Consider the following 23,833-nt stretch of genomic DNA (forward strand, 5'->3'; position numbering starts at 1 on the left):
GTCGGAGACCACTGTACTCGCCTTTACGGAAGCAAAAAACCCTTTCCTTTACCCCTGATGATAATTAAATCTTTAAGTAAATCCCATGTCAGTACACTGTGATCACTGCCACCTAGTGGTTCTTTTATCTGCAAATTTCTAATACATGAATGATCACTGCTGATATCCAGATCAAGAGTATTACTTTCTCTGGTTGCCTCTCGAACATGCTGCTGCAGAAAACAATCATCCAATAAATCCACAAAAGTCTGACTAGTGTGTGAGCGCCCAACCCACAAGTTCCAGTCAATATCTGGGAAGTTAAAATCCCCCATTATAAGACATTCCGATTTATTAGCCCACTCTATTTCTCTGTACAATTGTTCATTGTACTCATTCGAGTCATTAGGCCTATAACACACTCCTACTCTTATTTTTGCTTTTGCAGTGTTTATGTCACACCAAACTGACTCAACAGTGCACTGTTCATCTATATCAACTGGATGCTCTTCTTTTGATTTTATGTTTTTCTTAATTAACAGCATAACATCTCCTCCCTTCCTATCCTGTCTATCCTTTCTGTACACATTGTACTCCCCAAATTCCAGTTCGGCATTCCTTATATCAGTGTGACACTATGTCTCTGATATCCCAACAATATCCGCATTTGATGTCTTAACCAACACTTCAAATTCATCAAATTTATTTACTATACTTCTAGCATTGGTATACATGCAAGTATACATGCTCCTACAACAAGGTATAAACAACAAGCCTCCAGAGCACTGCCATCTGCCAAACCGTACGTGAAGTGCGTATCTGCTTGCTCCTGATTTGAGTACATGGTCAGAATCGAAAACGACCAGATTCTGTCAATACCTTGTGATGAAGGAAATGACCTGCGGGAGATAAGACATTCCGGTTAATAACTCGGGAACCAAGCATTTCCGTAACTATGTTGATATAAAATATTTTTATTGTCTACATATGAGGAATTCATTCCTGAAGTTATGCCATGTATTTTTGAGACACCCTGTATAACATGTTTCATCCAGTCCAGCTGCAGTATTTCCTAATCTGTTTGCAGCTATTTTGATTTCAATTAGATTGAAAGCTGGTTGTAATCGAGAAACTGGGAGGTATTGAAATTTATCTTGTATCTTTCTACTAAATTTTCGATTTGGAGGAAGGAGCTGTCATATGTAGATACTGCAGGTTAGGAAAAGGTTTCTGCAAGAATATTAGCTATTTATATGGATATGACATTTCTTGTTCACTGCCATTTACCACTGTCATATTTACCATTTAGCTGTTAATTTTTTTTTCTCCCCCAGATTAGATAATTGCTGGTGTCTTTAGTTATGGTAGAAGCAAATTGCATCCAAGGGTTTTTTTTTTTTTTTTTTTTGGCTTGTTTTATAATTTTCATGCTTTTGCTTTGTCCCTTGCATACTATGAGATTTGAGGTAGTGAGAAATCTTCAGAAGAGATTCCAAGCTTTGCTAATATTTTCTATTTTTGTGGTAATACAGGCTTCATTCCATCAAATTTCGGCATGTTTGCGTGAGGCTGTAGAGGACTGAGGAATTGCTTCAGAAGCTACTGCCACAATTTGTTTGGTGATATGTTCAGTGACTTCATCTATGGATTTTAGTTTAATAATTTGGTTGTCAAAAAGAAATGCATATTAAGTATTTTGCCCAGTCAACTTTGAAGAGCTTCCATTTTGCCCAATAGTTGGATCTGGGATTTGCTTTGTTTGAATTTTGCATACAATCGGAAGATAGTCACTATTGACTGGGACATCAAGAACAGTTCACTCTCTGCTTGGGAACAAGAGGGGAAAATATATAGATAGATCAGTTGCTGAGGTAGATCGTGTAGGAAAGAGTATAAGTATGATGGCCATATTGTTTAGTAAGGTCAGCTGCTGTTGATCAAGTAAGGTTTTGATGAGATGTCCTCTGTGGTCTTTGGAGGAAACCCCACAGTGGATGATGAGCACTGAAATCACCAAGAAGACAATGATGATGGCTTTGGCATTTTGGAAGTCAGTATAATATATGTAGGCATTAGCTGTCCATCTTTTTGAATTAAGGTTCTTTTAGCCTGTATGACTTTTTTATTAGCTCTTGTACTATTTCTGCCTTGGAGACATTCATAGGTCCTACTCTGTTATAACTCCTTTGGAGATATTAAGAGTGGAATGAGATGTGACTTGAACAGGTATTCTACCAAACATTGACAGTTTCATGAGTGATTCTGAGTGTTTTGGATGAGTGGTTTCTACTAACAGCTATCCTGATTGTGGACAGTTTTACGGTTTTGGGTTGCCCAGCTGCATTTTCTAAATATTTCTGAATCAAAAATGAGAATAATTTACTGACAGGATAGTCTGATATAAGAAGGAAAGTTGGATGGTCCAGTTTAGACATTTCTCTTTTTAGTCTTTTAATTTGGGAGTGGTCACATCAGGTTTATAAATTGTTTTCATTGTCCACGTTGGTATACTCCTTTTGGCCCTGAGGGATGGTTTTTCCACTCTGGTTACTTGCCCTACCATTGGAAGGCAAGGCCAGTAACCTGAGCTTTTCGGAAAACCTGAGTAGTGCCATGAATGCCAAGTGGTGTTAGTTAATAATAATAAGACTAAAAGGAAAGTTCTGTTTTATTTCCTTACTTTATCTTTTGTAAGACCAAAGTTTATTGAACTTTTCAACTTAAATGAATAAACTCTGAAACTAAAGAGAAAACTGATTCCTTTCTAGGAAAAATACTTTGCAGATCACCTTAGAACACACTAGATTTTTTGGCACCGAGGGCCCAGCTGCATGGACAATATCACTGATAGGTTTCTGACTGTAGTGATGTCTAACTCTGCCAGAAGTTGGAAGGCATTCTAATCAGTGTTCACTGGGATAACCTAAAAGGAAGACAGTCTCTCATTAAGTTATGAAATTATCACAGGGAAGTGACTGCTTCCATGTGCATTCTCCTCCACTTCAAGTAAGAGGAGATTAAAGTGCAATGTTATAAAATGTCTGGGTAGGCATGTGGAAAGTGATTTCCACATTTGAAAGGGAAAAGTCATTGTCAGTGAGCATACACTGTATAATTATGACCCTTCCCATTAATGTCAGCATTACTTCACGGGTTATGGCCACTAAAATTGCCAAGAAGACGGGACAGGCAGCTGCATAATAAGAGCTTCAAGATTTGTTTAGCATTAGCATTAGTTGAGGCATATGATGCAAGAAAGCAAGCTTATACAGCATCAGACAAAAAAAAACCCTTCCCATTTCACCCATCCAATCACTCCAAATGTTTGTCTAGTTCAGCTTTAAATTTATTTAAGCTATCAGCTTCCACAACAACAGATGGAAGTCTGTTCCAGCAATCAACTACCCGCTGGCTAAAGGCAAACTTCCACACATCTATTCTACACCTGTCTTTCCTCAATTTGAATCTATGCCTCCTCAGGTTCTTAATCTGAGCAAGCAGAAGTATCCTGTCAACACTGAGCCTGCTCAAACCATTCAAGGCCTTATACGTCTGAATCAGATCACCTCGCAGGTGCCTAGTCTCCAGAAGCTGCAACTTGCAGAACTTAAGCCTTTCTTCATAAGTGCACCCCTTTGTTTCTCTCATCAATTTTGTTGCCCTTCCTCTGTACTCATTCTAACAACTCTACATCTTTCCTCAAATGAGGCCTCCAGACCTGTATACAGTATTCAAGGTGTGGCCTAACCATTGCCTTATACAAAGGGATAATCGCCTCCTTGTTTCTACTAGAAAAATTCCTATATATCATTGGCAGAACTCCATGACCTGCTCTGGCAGCCTGTTTGCACTGTTCAGAGACCTGCACATCTCGCTGCAAAATTAACCCCAGGTCTTTTTCATTCTCCACCACCCTGAGTGTAGTACCATACAGTTGGTACATTTCTCTTGAGTTACTGCTACCCATATGGAGTACTTTGTATTTGTCAATTAGTATTAGCATTAGCATTAGCATTAGTAGAGGCATTTGATGCAAGAAAGCAAGCTTATGCAGCATCAGCCAAAAAAAAAAAAAAAAAAAAACCCACCTCCACTTCACCCCTCTGTTCGTTCAAAATACCTGTCCAGCTGAGCCTTAAACTTATTTAGGCTATCAACCTCCACCACAAGGGATGGAAGTCTGTTCCACCAACCAACCACCCGCTGGCTAAAGGCAAATTTCCGCACGTCTATCCTACATCTGTCTTTCCTCAATTTGAATTTATGCCCTCTCAGGTGATTATTCTGAGCTAGAGGAAGAATCCCATCAGCATTGAGCATGCTTAAACCATTCAAGGCTTTATACACCTCTATCAGATCACCTCGCTGGTGCCTAGTCTCCAGACACTGTAATTTGCAAAACTTAAGCCTTTCTTCGTAAGAGCACCCCTTTGTTCCATTCACTAATCTTGTTGCCCTTCTCTGTACTCGTTCCAGCAGCTCTACATCCTTCTTGAAATGAGGCCTCCAGACCTGTATACAGTACTCTAGGTGTGGCCTGACCATCGCCTTATACAATGGAATAATCACCTCCTTATCCCTGCTGGAAAAATTCCTGTATATCATTGACAATACTCCATGAGCTACTCTTGCAGCCCGTCTGCACTGCTCAGAGAACTTCATATCTGCCTGCACAACCACCCCCAAGTCCCTTTCATTCTCTACCACTGTCAGTGTTGTACCATAGAGTTGATACGTTGCTCTGGGGTTGCTGTTTCCCATGTGTAGTACTTTACATTTGTCAATGTTAAACTTCATTTGCCACCTCTCAGCCCATCTGCTCAACCTTTCCAGATCCTGTTGCAGAAGCATAGTGTCAGTAGTGTCCTTGACAACCCTGCCAACCTTTGTATCGTCTGCAAACTTGGACATTAATCCCGATATACCATCATCAATATCATTTATAAATACAGAAAACAATAATGGACCCAACACTGAGCCCTGAGGGACTCCACTAATAACATCAGTCCACGATGAGCAGTGTCCATTGATTACCACTCTCTGTCTTCTCCCCCTCAACCACCCCTTTATCCATAGCAGCAATTTGCCTCCAATGTCACACTGCTCCAATTTGTGTAGCAGTCTTCCATGTGCAACAGTATCAAAAGCCTTTCTAAGATCCAAGTATATAATATCAAAGTTATTCCCTGCATCCAGTTCTTTTGTGACTGCATCATAGTATCCAATCAAGTTGGTCAGGCAAGACTTCCCCTTAACAAAACCATGCTGTGTCTGAGCTATAACTGAAGTCTTGTCTAAATGATCCTGCAGTGCGTCTTTAACCAGTGCCACCATTAATTTTCCTGGAACAGAAGTCAAGCTCACAGGTCTATAATTACTTGTGTCAGCCTTTGATCCTCCTTTGTGAATTGGGGTCACATTTGCACATTTCCAGTCTATGGGTACCTCCCCTGAGTCCAAGGAAGCTCTCATAATTATGGCTAAGGGTTTGCTTACTTCCTTTGCTGCCTCCTTTAATATAACTGGATAGATCCCATCCACCCCGGGTGCTTTTCTTGTGTTTATCTTCAACAGTTTCTCCTCCACTTTACTCCCAGTTATTTCAAGATTCTGTAACTTACTGCTAGAGTTGAATACACCTCTGGCATTCCCCTCGCTGAATAACTCCTCATGTGTGAATGTCGATGCAAAATATTCATTTAGTTTGTTAGCCACCTGAGCAGGATCATCAACACTTGACCCATCAATATCAAGTGGACCAATCTGATTCATCCCTTTCCTTCTAGAGTTTACATAAGTAAAGAACTCTTTGCTGTTTTTCTTTGCATCCCTTGCCAAGGATTTCTCGTAATCTGCCTTCGCCTGCCTAACCTCCTTTGTAACTTGGTTGCATATCAACTTGTATCTATCATAGGCTTCTGTGTCATGTGTTAATTTGTAAGTATCCCATGCATTTTTCTTCTCTGCCATATGCCTCATTAGTTCATCTGACATCCATTTTGGCCTAAACCTTGAACAATATTTCTTAGTTGGTATGTAAAGCCTAGTAGCTTCCAAGATAAGTTCTTTGAATGCTTCCCATTTTGAATTTGCTGTTGGTAACATCATCAGTTGGTCCCACTGTATAGAATTTAAATACTGTCTCAGTCCATCGTAGTCGCCTTTACGGAAGCAATAACCCTTCCCTTTACCCCTAATGGTAGTTACCTCTTTGAGTAAATCCCACTTCAGCACACTGTGATCACTGCCACCTAGTGGTTCATTTATCTGCAGATTCTTAATGCATGAAGAATCACTGCTGATAATCAAATCAAGAGTATTACTCCCTCTAGTTGCCTCCCGAACATGCTGATGTAGAAAACAATCATCCAATAAATCCACAAAAGCCCTGCTAGTGTGTGAGTATCCAGCCCCCAAATTCCAGTCAATATCTGGGAAATTAAAATCTCCCATTATAAGACACTCTGATTTACTGGCCCACTCTATTTCCCTGTACAGTTCCTTATTATACTCATCAGAGTCATTAGGCCTATAGCACACTCCTACTCTCAATTTTGATCTCCCAATGCTTATGTCACACCAAACTGACTCCACACTGCACTGTCCAGCGATGTCGACTGGCTTCACTTCCTTGGTTTTTATGTGTTTCTTAACTAATAGCATAACACCTCCCCCCTTCCTATCCTGTCTATCCTTTCTGTAGACGTTGTACTCCCCAAATTGCAGTTCCGCATCCCTTATATCTGTGTGACACCACGTCTCTGATATCCCAACAATATCTGCCTTCGATGTTTTGAGCAATACCTCAAATTCATCAAATTTATTTACTAAACTCCTAGCATTGGTGTACACGCAAGTATACCTGCACCTGTTTCTATTCTTAGCTACCCTAACACAACCCATGTGTTTACTTGTACCACAATGGCTCCCAGCAGTCTCTGAAATACCATGCATCTTGTTTTTCAGGCTTCTGCTCATTCTAATAGAAGCAGTGCAAGAATCTCTTTCACCTCTGCCAGTGGCTACTGTCAATCTATTGGTCTTTGTCTCCCCCCAAGCTAGCAGTTTTCCGACCCACCTAACACTGCCTCGATAGCATCAGCAAATATTCTTGCACCCTTTCTATTTAAGTGTATCCCATCCCTGTAGAAGCAATCTCTCCTGTTAACAAGTACAGTCCAGGCTGAAAAAAATTCTACCCCTTGAGCCTTGCACAATCTTTCCAGGGCTGAATTGATCGACAAGGCTCTCATCATATACTCCCTCCTATCGTGTCTGGGCAGAATTGCAGACACTTTCAAATTCAACCCTAATTCTCGGCTTTTGTTCAACAGTGACCTGTACTTGTTAAGTAATTCTGCCGGTCTCCTACTCTTAATATTATGAGTGCCAACGTGTACAACTATATCACCTTTTGTGCCCTTAAAAGATGATATTTGCTCTACAACGTCATCAACCTTTGCCCCTGGCAGACATACCCTGGTCCTGTTCCACCTATCTTTTTTACAAAGCATGTTCCCCGTTTCCCTGACAATAGAGTCACCAACAACTACTAGTTCCTTCGGGACCAGTGCATTCTGCCTTGGGGGTTGTCTCTGTGTCACGCGATGCCCAAGTGCAAGCTCTGGCGTTGATGTGGGCAGCTGAGAGCTTGATGGGCCCCTCAATTTAGTTTCTTCGAGGGCATCCACCCTGTCCTTCAAGCTCTCATATAGGCCCAAAAGAACGCCGAGTTGTTGCCTGATATCGTTACACTCCTTGCATCGCGCACACACAAAGACATCCCCCTTGGCAGTATCAAGTCCCGTACCCGATTGCTCTGCAAACATCAAGCAAACAGTGCATTTTATAAGGCTGTGAGTCAGAGGACAACTGCCCCCCCTCAGTTCTGCTCTGAGCCACAGCACTTCCATTAGCTTGAGCCTTTTGCTTTGCTGCTCTGGTCTGAGTCATGATTCTATTAATTTATTAATTAATTATGTTATGTTATTAATTATATTACGTTTGTAATCTAAGTCTTTATATGTATTTATTTAAACGTACAATTTAACTGCTAACGAAGTTCAACTAACGCTATCTACTACGGTATATAACCTACGGTATATCTAGTACGGTATCACAATGGCGGGAAAGTTAATAACGGTAGCGGTAGTTACGAACACGTGGAAACCCTTACCGATACTTTTACAAGGCCGAGTAAAGAATAAATACACCAAATTAATCAAAAAATCACAAAATAATGTTATACTACTAAATTTAAATCAAAAGTTTTAGAAAAACAATAATTTCAAATCAATAAATAAGAAAAATCCACTTAGCGGCTTGGAACACGACCGTCACTAGTAGCCTCGTCAATGTTAAACTTCAGTTACCACTTCTCAGCCCATCTGCCTAACTTTTCTAGATCCTGTTGTAGTAGCATGCTGTCTTTACTGTCATTAACAACCCTGCCAACCTTTGTATCATCTACAAACTTGGACATTAAGCCTGATATATCTTCATTGATACCATTGATAAATACACAAAGCAACAATGGGCCCAGCACTGAACCCTTGGTGACGCTGCTAATAACATTAGTCCACATAGAGCAGTGTCCATTTATTACCACTTTCTGCCATCTCATACTCGATCATCCCTTTATCCATTGCAGTAATTTGCCATTAATGCCATACTGCTCCAATTTGTACAGCAGTCTTCCATGTGCAACAGTATCAAAAGCTTTCCTGAAATCCAAGTACAGGTAGCCCTCAATTTACGTCGGGGTTAGGTTCATGGGGGGATAGGGGCAAATGGAATCCTTTATATAATGGAGTCAATCGGAAATCACAGGGTTAGGTTCCGGGCACCAAAAATTTTACCTACTACTTTGCATCGATTGTTTTATTTTATTAGCATTCTTCACAGTTGTAGTAATAGTCAATGGAGGCATATTCATAGCCGTATGCACATTAGGGCAGCTTTTGCCAGATTCCATCCTCCGAATATTGCACTTGGATTCAGTGAACTCCTTTTACCAGACATGGCATCTATTTATTCTATTAAATTAAATTTATAACACTACTGGCAAAAACTGCACACAGATATCACTATTATTATTATTTAATTTATTAATAGCACAATTAATAAAAAAATGTTAGCTTAATCAATTTCTAACACATGTAAATAACATGAACAACAACCAACTGAATGGTTCACTGCATGGACCTTTACTACCCGCATTCACGAGTGGTTACTTTGAGGGGAGGGGATTATTTAATTTATTAATAGCACAATTAATAAAAAATGTTAGCTTAATCAATTTCTAACACATGTAAATAACATAAACAACAACCAACTGAATGGTTCACTGCATGGACCTTTACTACCCGCATTCACGAGTGGTTACTTTGAGGGGAGGGGAATCTTTCTCGTCTCTGATATGGATGCTGATAAATTGTCTGATGATTTTAAACTTTCAATTTATAAAAAATTTGCAAAAAAAAATTTTTTTAAATAAATGAAAATGGTGTTGTGGTTAGTGATTGGCACCATTACAAATCGGACCAGTGCAAAATAAGGGCTACCTGTATATGATATCAAAATTATTTTTTGCATCCAGTTCCTTTGTGACCACATCATAGTATCCAATCAAATTTGTCAGAGAAGACTTCCCCTTTACAAACCCGTGCTGTCTGAACTATTACTGCTGTTTTGTCTAGGTGATGCTGTATCACCTCCTTAATCAGTGACTCCATTATTTTCCTCAGAACAGAAGTTAAACTAACAGGTCTATAATTATTTGTGTCACCCTTTGAATCCCCTTTGTGAATTGGGGATACATTTCCACATTTCCAGTCCATGGGGACCTCCCTTTACTCTAAGGATGCTCTCATAATTATGGCTAAGGGTTTGCTTACTTCACTTGCTGCCTCCTTCATTATAACTTGATAGATTCCATCTGCCCCAGGTGCCCCACGGCACCTGGGGCAGATGGAATCTATCAGTTATGTTTAGCTTCAACAATTTCTCCTCCGCTTTACTCTCAGTTATTTCAGAATCACTTATCTCCCTGTTAGAGTTTGATAAACCTCTGGCATTCCCCTCCTTGAATAACTCCTCATGTGTGAATGTAAATGCAAAATACTCATTCAGTTTATCAGCTACTTGAGCAGGATCATCAATAGTCGGACCATCTATGTTAAGTGGACCAATCTGATTCATCCCCTTTCTTCTAGAGTTTTACATAAGTAAAGAACTCTTTGCTGTTTGTTTGTGGGGTACTGTAAGGCAAATTTCTACCACCCCTATGTTGATGGTAAGTGGTGTTAGTTGAAACATCTGTAATCAAAAATATGGGATTTTGTAAAACATTTTATAAAAAAAATTTCAATACAGTATATAGAGGATACAAAATAATTAATGTATTTATTTTTAAGGTTAATTTATACAATAAGAAGATTGATGACCTGTGCTCAAAAGATTGTCAATATTGGGAAATTATTAAATATAAATTGAAAACTGATGCAGCCTCAGAGAAAGTCTTGGATGGAAGTAAACTAAATCTTGAAATTCCCAACCTTCTTGTCAACAAATGTAAAACAGAACTCCAGAATGTAAGTCATTTAAGTTTGTCTTTGTAGATCATAGGTTCTATCTTGTTACATGTTGTAAAATGTTGAACAGTCATACTGATAAGCTGATGGAAAAGTAAAAATTTTGCAAAAAGTTAAGAAAAAACTGGACAAAAATGATGTCTATGTTATTTACATAGTTTCTGTTCATTATTTAGAAATGTGCTTTGCCTTTCTTCAATTTGTTTCATGTTTTGAAAACTGCAACTGTATAGCTGGCCTTTTATGAAGAAGTTAATAAAAATATAATGCTGTCACATCAGAAACATGATATAATATTTTTTATGTTTCTGATATAACTGCAGTGTCTGGAAACTAGGCACCTGCAAAGAATTCAGATTGAGGTAAACCGAATGAAGGCAATTTCTGACATGGGGGGGTCATAAATTAAATTCCATACGTAGGGGCATAACTTCAAATTATGAGGAAAGATTAGACTGGATTGTAGGAAATTCTCTTATCTAGTAACTTGTTAATTATGAATAAGTTACCTCCATAGGTAGTTGAGGCTGATAGCTTGGGGAAATTGTAAAGTCAGCTGGATAGTTCCCTATATGAGAAAGGAAACATGTAGGTTGTTTGTTTTTCTTTTTAGCTTTTGTATATTTCACACAGGTTATTTATTTTCTTTTTTAGTTTTTGTATATTTATTTTTATATACTTGTTTTATTTTATTTATTTATTTTTTTGGCTAGTACATCAAAAGCCTGTGGCTTCCTTGCACCCTATGGCTAATGCTAATACTTATTCTTCTAATATCCTTGTCAGAAGACCACAGAAAAGAAGTGAGTGGAATGTGTTTGGTTAGGTAGATGAATTATCAATCATTTGAATCATGAATTAGAGGAAGAGTAGTTAGAGTAAATATTAACTCAAGACTTGAAGGAATTTGCAAGCCTTTTGGGGAAATTTTTTTTTTTTATCAGCATGGTCTATACTTGCAGTAAAAGGAATCTATTTTGTAGAGATGGGGATACACTTGAACAAAGGTGTATGAGTTTTTGCCCATATCATTGATGATAGCTTAAGGGTTTTGTAGTTGGGGTGGGCACTGACATGCGAGAACTGGATGTTATAAAGTTGAAGTAATTATTTCAGCAACTATAGGAAATAACTGAGGTTTTTTTGGATTAGCTGTTCAACACTGTTGAACCATAAGAGTTTCTGGACTGTGGAATGACTGACTGACAGGAGTTTGAATATTAATATGTTGCATTGTTGAATTCTGCTTGACAAACTGACAGTAAATATCATTACCTATAACATTAGGAAATTGTTTTGTAATGACTTGAATAGTTTAACTTTGTTGTAAAGGATATTTGAAATGATTTAGCATTTACTGAGAGGTTATTTTAGATTTGGTAGAAAATGAAGTTTACTTTATAAATTTAACGCGGTATTATTTATTAAAAAAAGTCTTTTCTTTCAGAGAGGAGTGGAAAGGCTACATGATGATAATGGTAATTTGGACCTAAAAAGGTAATGAAAATATCAAACATAATACTTTTTTTTTTATTTCACTTACATCTTTAAATAAACATTTATGTTCAAAATTGAAGGTCAAAAACTAAATCGCCATGTAACCTGATTTAATGAGATCAGCAGCATATTAATCATTATTTTTGTTTCAGATTCTCTCTCTCTCTCTCTCTCTTTCTCTCTCTTCCACCCTTTAATCCTTAGTGAGTGATGCTGACTCTGATAGTGGGGAATGTTGCTATGGTGTTACATTAAAAATAAACAAATTACGAAAGAAGTATAATTCTATATTTGTAATTTTGTGCTATCACTGACCATTTCAAAGGTTATTGTTATCCCATTTGGGCAGCTCTTCGATACCAGATAAAAAAACAAATAAAAGTGAATATACTTTATAAAATTACATTTTTTAATTTTATTAACTTAAATTAAATGTAATTTTAATACACATTTTTGAGAATCTGTGTAATTAGACTGAAAACTGCATCATTAATTTCTGTCAGACTAAAAACTACTTCATTTAATTAAGCAGTCATAAAATGACTGCTTAATTAAATCATTTACTCAAATCGCAAGACAGTTGATAGCAGCAATAGCTGTCTACAATGCTATTCAACCTTTACTTTCTAGAGATCCTTTGTGAGCAGACCACAAAGTTTTATAATTAAGTTCATGTTAAAATAGGTTTTAATATTTATTGAAGTACAGTTAGTTCTGCTATAACGCTCATTTTTGCAATGCAAATTTGCTCCAACATGACTGATATTTTAGGCAATGCGAGTATAATGTCATTTTCACATTGGCTCATGCACAATTTCATCTGTGAGTAACACCAGATGAATGCAAAACCCAGCACCAAGCTGAATGTAGCGACCTGCGCAGCAATACATACAAATTTACAAAGCTTAAATGTCAAACATCAAATGTGTGAGAGATATTTCCCATTTACTGTAGTTGTATTGGTTGGAGACACACTGTTGTCATTCGCTGTACAGGTAACCCTCGTATAACACTGTAGTTAAGTTCCTATAAAGTGTAGTGTTGTGCAAAAACAAGAAAAAGTACAAATAGGGGAGTTACGTTCCAAAAGCTAACAAAAATACACTATTTTGTTAACAAAACTAACAAAAATACCCTATTTTGCTAACAAAACTACACTATTCTAGATTTTGTGATTTTGATAAAAAATCAGTAATCTGGGTTTGTTTGCTTTTGCTTGATAAATCGTATATTCTGTCGTATATGGAACTAAGAATTTTTGAAGCTCCCTTTTGAACTTTGGACTTCTTTCATTCAAGAATCTGCATGCAAAAAATAAGATTCTAATTGCTCTGTTAAATTTATGCTGTCCTGTATGCTTTTTAGTGTAAAATTCAGAAGTTTAGAATTTTCATCTGCGCTATCATCCTGTAAATTGATTTGGTTTTACCTCTGATGGTGTAGATTGTCTATAAATTGCTTGTGTCCTGAGGTCGATTTTCTGTTTTGCTGGATGGAAAACCTGAGCTTCCGGGAGGAAAAAAAAAAGCATGCTACCCTCACCTTAGCCCGACTAACTAAGCCATGTTGTGAAAAAGACCCATAAAAATTCCTCCCGTCATTGACAGGATTCAAACTAGTGTCTTTTCCACATAGTGTGGGAGGAGGGAAATTCTATCAACTGTGCTACCCACCAAGGACTTTAGTAGTCATATCATCAAACCCTCTCCTCGTACGATGTAGCAAATTCTACTATTGCACTGATTCCATTTTCTGCCCTTCAACCATATTTCCTGAATGAACTGACTCTGGCCATACATTTTTCCACATGCATTTAATGTTGACAATTTTACTTCTTTCAGCAATAAAGCTATGATTGTGATACAGAGCACAACTGAGAAATGTTTCCTTGCCTCTATTACTTCAATAGATTTAGAATCTTTTTTTTTTTTTTCATAATCTATTGTAGAGATTTTTTGATGTAATGAGTTTTAAAGGTGAATATAATGTCTTGATCTAATGGCTGAATGAAAGAAGATGTATTAACCTAGTATAACTGTGGTGGTAGGAACATAACTTCAACTTTTGGATGGCCTGGTGTGCTATCCAATAGTAATAAAACTTTGAAATCTCAATTTTTCCACAAGTTCAATAGCACAGAACATAACACGAGGATTTCCCAACAAAATAAAATACAGGGATTTCTCAATTTTTTTTGACTAGCGAGTTTCAAAGAGTGGAAATGTTGAAAAATTACATCCAACATAATAACAGGGTTTTCCCCGCACAAAAGCTCAAAAATACCGTTAGGCAAGGTTTACCGAAATTCTCCAACCATGTTACAGCAAAACTGTGTTATATAAGTACCGTGTTGTGTGAAGATTGGCATGATTTCGTGTAATAGCGAAACCATGTTTTAGAAGTACTGTGTTATATGGGGGTTGCCCGTATTCACAAGATAACATGTGATATTGAGGCTGACTCATGTTTTCAGGAGCTCACATTTTTCTGTTCGAACAGAAATTTTGTGAGGCCAGATAGCGTGAGCAGAGGAGCACATTTCTAGAGGTCACTAGCATAAAACATTAAAAACAATTTGCAGTTCTTGGTTTATTGGGCTTTTCAGTTAGTGCAATCTAATTATAAATGAGCAGTGAACTTGATCTTACTGCATTTGCGATAATACCGATAGCTGGAATTCTGTGGGTTTTTACTTTATGGTGAAATGTGTTTTTCCTTCCACGATATCTTCAATCATATAAAAACAAATAAATTTTCAGAATCTTCTCTTCATTTTTATATTTTAAGCTTTGTAAACTTCTCTCACTTGTTGCAATTTGTGCACCCTGTGTTCATCGTTATTGATTGCTTATCTTTTTTACTGTTTTAAATTTTGCAATACAAAAAAAAAAAGTCAGTGATCAGACATCAATCAAACAAACTTCATATCTTGTCAAGGTAAAGTGCTATATTTACTGTTATATTTATTTATTAGAAATTTAATCTTGTATCAGCAATTTTATTGGGTTTCTAACTTTTTTAGTGTTTTACTTACCAGATTGAATTTTTGAGTTATCTTCCCCATCCCTATTTTTCCCCATAAGCCCTGTTGTTTTTAATGCATGAAATACCATAATGCATTTTAGATTTTTAGGAACACATGTATGCATTATAGCAGAACTGACTATAATTGCCTTACACACATGGCATTGCATACAGAACTGTTGGAAATGTTTTTTAAATGTACCTCAACTGACTGCTCATTCTTTGTTATATCTAATTTTAATGTTCTCTATATCATCAAATCACTATCCTTTCAATATAGATTTGATTTTGGGAAGCAAGTACTCTCAGGTGGAATAAGGGGAAAGAGGTTGGTTTAACTGGTTTCTCACAAAGCAGAGGATTAAGGTAATCCTCTGCTTTGTGAGAAACTGGCCAACAAGAGAATTTTTTTTGCGCCTTTATAGCAAAAGTTGGAGATTCTAAAGAAAACTGATATGCTGATTCCAAAATTGTCTCCATCAGTTTCCATTGATAGATAAAAAGGTAAAGTGCAGCCATTATCAACCCACTGCAGAATGGAAGCCTCAACAATTCATGCCGAGGGAAATGGACCATAATCTGCCACGCTGGTCCATTGTGGGTTGGCAGGTCAACCGTATTCAGCAGTCAGGGGCTTGAACCCCGGTCTACTCAAAGAGCGTGTGCTACTGCACTCCCGCTCCTGACCACTAGGCTACGGATCAAATGTAGAACGTACTACATACAGCAATACCCCTCATAACACTGATAATTGGTACTGAAACTGTTTCGTGTTATGTGAAAACGTGCTGATTGAGGTATAATTATAATGGGTTTTAATTGAATATGTACCAGAGACACAGTCCATAAACAAATTATAATAAGTCTATAAACAATTTGCACTTGATAGCCAATTAAAAGGATTTGAAATAAAAAATATTGCAAAAATATTTCTCATCTCTCATGATGTAATTTTATTAATTACATCATGAGAGATGAGAAAACAGCTTCATTGTTTATGTAGTAATTTCAATAATAAAGTCTGGTGAAGTTGTTTTTTCTTTTTCTCGGGGTACAAGTCTTTGTAGCATTGAATCCCATCTTGTAAAATTTGCCGTATCTTGATGCTAATTCAACGTTCAGATCTCCATTCATAATCACCTCGCAGGCCATGTCATGTTTAATGCTTGCTTTCAAATCAACAAGCATCTGTATGCCACCACAGTAAACTCCGTCTTTCAGGTATCTCCATAGCCAGAAATCACAGGGATTGAGATCTGGTGATCGGGCTGGCGAGAACTGCGGAAAGTCTCTAGAAATGATTTCTAAATGTTGAATGGAGCAGTTCTTTCACTTGTCGACCAACATGGGGAGGGGGCACCATCTTGCATGAACACTATGGTCTCCAAGCATTGCCTTTCTTGCAGAGCGGGAATAATGTGATCTCTTAGAACAGCGCAGTACTGTGCAATAGTTACTGTACATGTTATGGGGCTATGAGGTGTAGACTCTTCAAAGAAAAATGGTCTAATTATAAACTCTGCTGCAAATCCATACTATACTTTAACGTATGGACTTCGTAGTGGTCTTTCATGCACAGCAGATGGATGAGAATATTCAGCAGTTTTGTGCATTTTAGCCCCCACGAAGAGTTAAATGTGCCTCATCAGACCTCATGTATCATCAAGTTCCATATGAGCCAGAAATCGTAGAGCAAAGTCTATTCGTTGTTGTTTATCACAAGACTTAAGTTCTTGCACTATGTGAATCTTGTGCAGGAACCAGTGTAAAATTATTCAAAGCACTTTAATTACAGTAGACCAAGGAAGGTTCAAGTCTCTTGACACACCTGTGGCTCTACTGACTGGTAGTGTTTTGCATTCTGACCATTGAAATCGCCACTTCATCCACTACCTCTGTTCTGATACGTGGTCATCCCCTGCCTGGAATTACACCTAACTCCCCAGTCGCTTCAAATTTCTTTATTAGTTTTCGAAGCCCCAGTGACGTTAGAGGTCCTTTATGCAAACCTTTAAGTTTCCGATATTCACATAGTGCTGCATTAGCATTACTATTATTCTGGTAGTACAGTTTTACTAAAAGGGCACGTTCCTTTTTTGTAAGAGCCATAATGGTTATTGATGGTTGCGTTGGCTTTTCTGCTTTTATCTAAGAGGATGTCATTTGTGTCAGCGTGTCTTGAAGTAAACGACAACTTTTATATATGTGCAGTGCCATTGTTTCCCTGGTGGCGCAAATTTGAACAAATTTTTTTCTTCTACATGCTTTCTCATACCCTAAATAACATATCCACTGATTTTCACAGCACTAACTCTGTTTTGACACTAGGGTCTCCCGAATAGGGAAACTTGTTTTATAACCACCCAGTATATGGAGGGAGAACAGATTGAGAGACTATAGCAGACATGGATTCTGTAGACAAATGGATATAGGTAGGCTTGCCAGTGTTTAAAAGGGTAAGATCATGAGTATCAAGCAGGGATTCTATTAGTTTGCTCCTTTTGTCTATTTTTGGAGATGCTCAATCATCCCCATAGCCAATGATGAGCACTGAAGTCCCTGAAAAAGCAGAAAGGAAATGGTAGCTTATCTATTAGGGTTTCTGAGTCATTGAGGAGAAAGAGAAATTTGGAGGGAGGTATATGGACGCTATTGTGAGAGTGATACCAATTACAATGTGCACTGCCACTACTTCAAAAGGAATCTGAAGAGAAAAATGTTTGGATGGAATATTGTTTCTAAGAATAATTGCCATCCCTCCATGAGCTGGCATATCAATACTCCTATTTCGTCTATAGATAGCATGGTTTTTAACAGTAAGACACACTCAAAAACTTAAAGTTTCCTGTAAAGCTATGGCAGCTGGTGCATACTGATCGATGAGATCCTGCAAATCATTTTGTATTCCGAAAGCCTCTACAATTCCATTAAAGGATTCATTCCATTATGTGATTTCATGGGTTGTTTTTGGTTCTGACTGCTTTTTAGTTGTAGTTTACTTGTATCGATCTATTTTTATTTTGTCTTTCTTAGGAAAGAAGGGGCAGGTCATCATCAGTTGCATTGGTTGCATGTAATTCTAGGATTCCATCTGAATCATGATGTTTATCAATGTCCATTCTAGTGGAAAGTGATGATTGCAGTTTCATGGTTTCTGTCACTTTTGGTTTTATTGTTGATGAAACATTGGTTGGTATGGTAATTCACTGTTTTGAAATAGGAAGCAACGAATGTGCCCAATTTGCAATAGATATTTTCGGAGGAACTCATATTTCAGTCTGGATCCCTACAGACTGGAAATGTTGAGCTGTGTCATATGTGCTCTGTCTCTGTTTTGATTATGTCTTCTCACCTCTGAGTATGTCACTTTGTTTTCTACTTTATATTTTTGAAAATTTTTTCCTTGCTTCCATAGTTCACGTTTTTGAGAAAGCCAGATGGTTACCCCTACAATTTGGACATTTCGGAGTGGTAATGGTGCAGTCTGGTTATGTTCCTTTGAACCACAGTTGGGACATAATGCCTCACTTCAACATGCAGTATTTTTGGCATTTGTGGTGCCTGATGGGATTCAGAATGTGCAGTCAGACACAGCAATGTAGGTAGCCTGCTTTTACAAGATGTTGGTAAGTTAGGAGTGCTAAAAGTAAGAATTATATACTCCTTGTTGGAACCAGAGTACAGGTCTTGATTCTCCTTGCTTGGATAACCTTTTTATCATGTAATTCTTGGACAATTTCCTTCTCTGATACAAGTAATAAGTCCCATTCTGTTATTACTCCCTTAGAGGAGTTTAAGGTGGCATGGGGAGTAACTTTTATTGGGTGTAATCCAAAGGTTGTGAGCTTTAATATCTTCACAGAATGTTGAGTTTTGGGTAGTCTGTACTAGAAGATCACCTGACTGGAGTTGCCTTACTGATTCAGGTGAACCAGCAGCAGACAATGCATTTCTGTAGTGCACTAGGAAGGGTGATAATTTGCTCAGAGACTGATCTGATAGTGAATGTAAGATGAGGAAAGCTGGTATCTCCTCTTGAGGGGTTGTTTTCAACCTCTTCGGTTGAGAGTAGTCATTATCAGTGTTAATTGTCACTAGTTTTGAGCTTGATGGCTCTAAAGGTGGAAAAATATTGTTGTCCATCTTTGCTCCTTTCAGCCCTGGGAGAGTGGATTTCTTCTCCCAGGTACTGGCCCCGTAACGGGGAGGCAGAAGCAGTGCCATTAGATTGACCAAGTGGAATAAAGGTTAGTGTTAGTTTAAATAAAAAGGAAAGGTGGTTTTCCTTTCTTAAACTTGCTTACAGTTCGTAAGACTAAGTTTGTTATTGATTAACAAGAACGTAAAAAACTTTTCAAACTGAAGAACTGTGGCTTTGAGTAAACGCTCTATGAATCACTCGGAAATTGCTATATCATTATAATGCTTAGCACCTGGGCCAGTAAGAGAAAGAAAAAATGGCAAGTTTCCTTTCTAAAATTGCTGACTACTTGTAACAAAGGACTATTAAGTATAGAAATAGAGCTCTATGAATAGAAGGAAATAAATATAAATTCAAAGCACTCTAGATCACTCTGTATTGCTTGAAAACTTGGCTCTTGGGGCCAGGCTGAGAATGTCAATTGAAGTAACCATTAAAAAAATGTAAGGTACTGCATATTGGGAGCAGTAATACCAGATTAACGTGTGCCAATTATATTTTTCATTCTCTACTGCCTTCAGTGGTACCACACTGAAGGGTAGTAAAGAATGAAAAAGACCTGGGGGTAATTGTGCAATTAGACAAAGTTTCTCTGAGCAATACAGATAGGCTGCTAGGATAGTTCACTGGGTTTTGTCAGTGATATACAGTAACATTGACAGTAGGGATTGGGAGGTAATTATTCCACTGTATAACATTAGTATAGGCATATGATGAAAGAAAGCAAGCTTATGCAGCATCAGGCAAAAAAAAAAAAACCCACTTCCACTTCTCCCCTCCGTTCGGTAGGTAGCGCTTAGACCACATCTTATTTCATACAGGTCTGAAAGACTCGTTTTAGGAAGGATGTGGATCTGTTTGAGCACAGATCAGCATATGAGGAGAACAAAATCGTACTCCTCAACCTCTCTCCATGATTTGAACTTATGGTCCCCCCTAGCCCTAAAATCATTTATGACAATGAAAATTCTCTCTCATTCATTTTACTTCCATTTCTCAAAAAAACTTATACACTTCAATCGAGTCTCCTATGAGGTATCTAGTTCATGAGGTATCTAATACATAATCAGTCTTTCGTGACATTGGATGCTATTTTGATAATCTTACCAGGCCTCTTGCTTATCTTTGAATCCTTTCAAGAAGCTCTATATTTATTTTTAGTTGCAGTCTCGATATTTGAATATAATATTCCAAGTGCAGCCTTGCATTTGTCTTATACAGCAGGGTTACAATCTTATCTCTCCAAGCAAATGTTCAATAAATCATCAATAGGACACCATGGACCTCTTTGCTCCTGTTCTACACTACTCAGGGAATTTTGACTATTGTAACTCCCAAATATTTTTCTTTCTCTATTTTTAATTCAGCACTAAACGAAAGTTATTTTGGGGTTGCAATTTCATTAATGAGTAAATAAAATAAAAAAGGGTAACATAATAAAACCACTGTTGAAATTTTTATCCAACCTCCCCCACTCCATCTTCTTGAAGAATGGTTTTACCTAAGTTAAGTTTTAACCTATTGTTTATTGTCACATCCTGATATTGCCCTGAGAGTTCAACCAGCTATAATGAAATTTCAGGCAATTGCCATATTATATTAAATTAAGCTTAACCTGTTCTGAGGTAGACCTAGCACCCCTCCCCATCTGTTTCAGTTTTAAATGTTATATAAAACAATCTAACATAGTTATCAAATAATGGTTTTTTTTTTTTTTTTTTTTTCCTTTCAAAAATTTCAGTCTTGTACATTTGTGGAACGTTGGAGTTTTTCAGTATAAAGAAGCACTTTCACAACGTAAGTATTTTTTTCATAAATTTTATATAAAAAAATTATAATAGATTCTAAAAACACTCTGGCTCTTGTTTTGTGCAACGAATTCATTAGAGTTCATCAAACTTTACAGAAAAAGTTCCTGCTTATGGAAAGTTGAATTGGAATTGTTATTTACCTAAAGATAAAGGTATAATATAAAACATTTAGGGCTAAAGCCTCAAGCTATGAGAAAGTTTAGACTATGTATAAGTTAAGTGCGATAGCATCATTAATACATAGCCAAACCTGAATTAACAGAATATTTGCAAGGCGGCATTGTTTTAAGTTATATCTCATATTGTGAATACGGTGAAATGGTGCAGTCTGGGTGGTGGTATCCATCTGAGAATAAGTAACATTAGTCTTATCCTCAGGTGAAACGTTACTTATTCGAAGTAGTGCAATATCATGGCAACTCGTTGTGAAGGTATTCACAATATGAGATATAACTTAAAACGATGCCGCCTTGCAAATATTCTTTTATTCAGATTTGGCTATGTATTAATGATGCTATCACACTTAACTTATACATAGATAAAGGTATTTAAAAAAAAAAGTTTCTTGCTAGCTATTTGTGTTAATTGTGAATTTAGTATAGCTTACTTGCTTTTTATTGTCCCCTCTCAGTGAAGTTGTATAGATCATATTTGCATAGTTAGTATTGTATTAACATGGATGACATTCATAATGTTATATAAATGAAATCACGATTGTATTATGTTCTTGTGATAGCTTTATTTTTTTTAAATTGTATTAAATGAGTCAGTTTAAGCATAACTAGAATGCTACAGTGATTAAAAAATGTACCATTAAAATGGTGAGCATCTTGTAAAGCTATGATTAATAATGTCATACTCTTGAATATACAAAAAAAAAAAAAAAAAAAACCACACTACAGTCACATGATCTTTATATTTCCACTCATTGTTCTCTTGGAAAAATCATGATCAATGAACACTGTATAAAATTCATTAAAACTAAAATATATTTTATGCAGAAAACTAATGCGGCAGGAACTTGGCCTTACTTTTTATTTAGGCCTTTAACCTGCAAACAGACTTGTTTTGGATTGGATTTTATTGGTACATTAGTGAAAAATGCTACTATGTGCCAAAAGCAAATTGTATGAAAAATTAAAATAAGAGGTTTGATAACCTATAGTTGTAGGTTACTACATCAAAAATTATCTGTTTTGGATTATATGAGAAGAAAATTTGAAGTGTAAGCATTAGACGATCCTATTCTAAAAATGTGTTGCAGTTCAAAATTAGTAAAAGCAGTAAAAAATGAATGGCTTTCATTGTTAATGAGAAAGAACATTTGGATAAAATATGTTGAGTAGTTAAAATGGTGTTGTAGTTTTAATGGGGTCATCAGCAAAAAGGAATGAATGAAATGAGATTCTGTCCAGTGCAGTGCAGCAAGAACTATCTCTGTAGTTCCTGCATAGATTAGATTGCTACAGGTTTAATCTAATATAACTTGTTTATGGCCTTTCCATGCCATGCATAATTCTTTCCAATGGTATTATAGCCTAACATTTGTGTTGTGTGCCGTAGTCTATATAGGTGACTAGCAGACCATGATTATGTTGTAGCAGTGCTCTATAATCACATAGGAGGGAATTCTTTGGTTTTGAAAGAAATGCTGATAGCACTTCTTTTACAAATCATTGCTTTGTACAGTGCATTGCTTGTTTGTTGAGTCCTCTCTGTAGAAGGATGTGATGCTGTCAAAGAGGATGTCTTTGTATGTTTTCAATACGAAGAGTGTGAAGAGATTATGTGCAAATTTAGTGATTGGCTGATACTGAGGGCTTTAACAGGATTGATACCCTCTAGGGAATGAAACAAGGATTCTTCAAGCACTGAGATTTAGTTTGAAGCCAGAGCCTATACTTATGCATCAGACCACACAGTACCTTCATTGGCAGAAACTACTACTTCCATAGGAAGTAGCCATTGTCAATGATTATTGGTGGGGTAATGGGAATTATACTGTGTAAAATGTTAGGTGGAATAGGACCATAGTATGTCTGCCAATGACAGAAGTCAATGATGCAGAGCAGCTGTCATCTTTTAAGGGGACCAAATGGTGATATTGTTGTACATTTTGGTACTAATGATTAAGAAAATTAAGAATATGAGATTTGAGGATTTACTTTAAGTATAGGGTAGTGAAAATTTAATCCTAAACTTGAAAAAGATTCAAGTTTAGGATTAAATTTTAAATTGTCTAACTCTGCCCAAATATGGTTGGAAGGGATACATGAAAAGAGCTTTCTCAGTCTATTTGATTCAAGAGAGTATTTTTACTGGGATAAGATACACTTAAATAGAAGTGCAGAAATATTTGGTGATGCTATTGAAGTGGAATTAGATGGGCTAGGAAACTGCTATCTTGGGGGATATATTGTAATCCAACACCTTGCTTTCCAAGCTGTTGCATGTTTCAATAGAAGTGGTTCTTGTGCCACTTCTATTCCAATAGAAGTGGCAATGTGTACAGAAAGGACAGTTTTGTTATACAGTTCCTAAGGATTCTTTCAAACTTGTCTTGTGTGTGTTGAGATTATAAATTATACATTATCACCGCATAATTATGTATATTTTGTTGGCTTGTGTGCTTAATCTTTATTTTGTGTTGGAGTTGTTAGCACAAGCTTCTACAACTACAATGCGCCTGACTTAGAATAAAAGGTTGATACACAGTGTATTTCTGTTTA

At 37.0% G+C, this 23,833-nt stretch overlaps 1 protein-coding gene across 1 annotated transcript in view; it reads left to right on the forward strand.

The window, feature by feature from the left end:
• Positions 1 to 23,833, forward strand: part of LOC150089334 (uncharacterized) — a 121,906-nt gene that overhangs the window by 24,800 nt on the left and 73,273 nt on the right. The window contains exons 3-5 of the mRNA XM_090389952.1: positions 10,395 to 10,571; positions 18,508 to 18,563; positions 21,035 to 21,090. Coding sequence (XP_090246078.1) covers positions 10,395 to 10,571; positions 18,508 to 18,563; positions 21,035 to 21,090 — 289 coding nt within the window. The remainder of the gene's footprint in view (positions 1 to 10,394; positions 10,572 to 18,507; positions 18,564 to 21,034; positions 21,091 to 23,833) is intronic.

Source organism: Mastigoproctus giganteus, chromosome 2, assembly GCF_048544385.1.
Source record: "Mastigoproctus giganteus isolate SK-2022 chromosome 2, ASM4854438v1, whole genome shotgun sequence".
In the NCBI taxonomy this organism is placed as follows: domain Eukaryota; kingdom Metazoa; phylum Arthropoda; class Arachnida; order Uropygi; family Thelyphonidae; genus Mastigoproctus; species Mastigoproctus giganteus.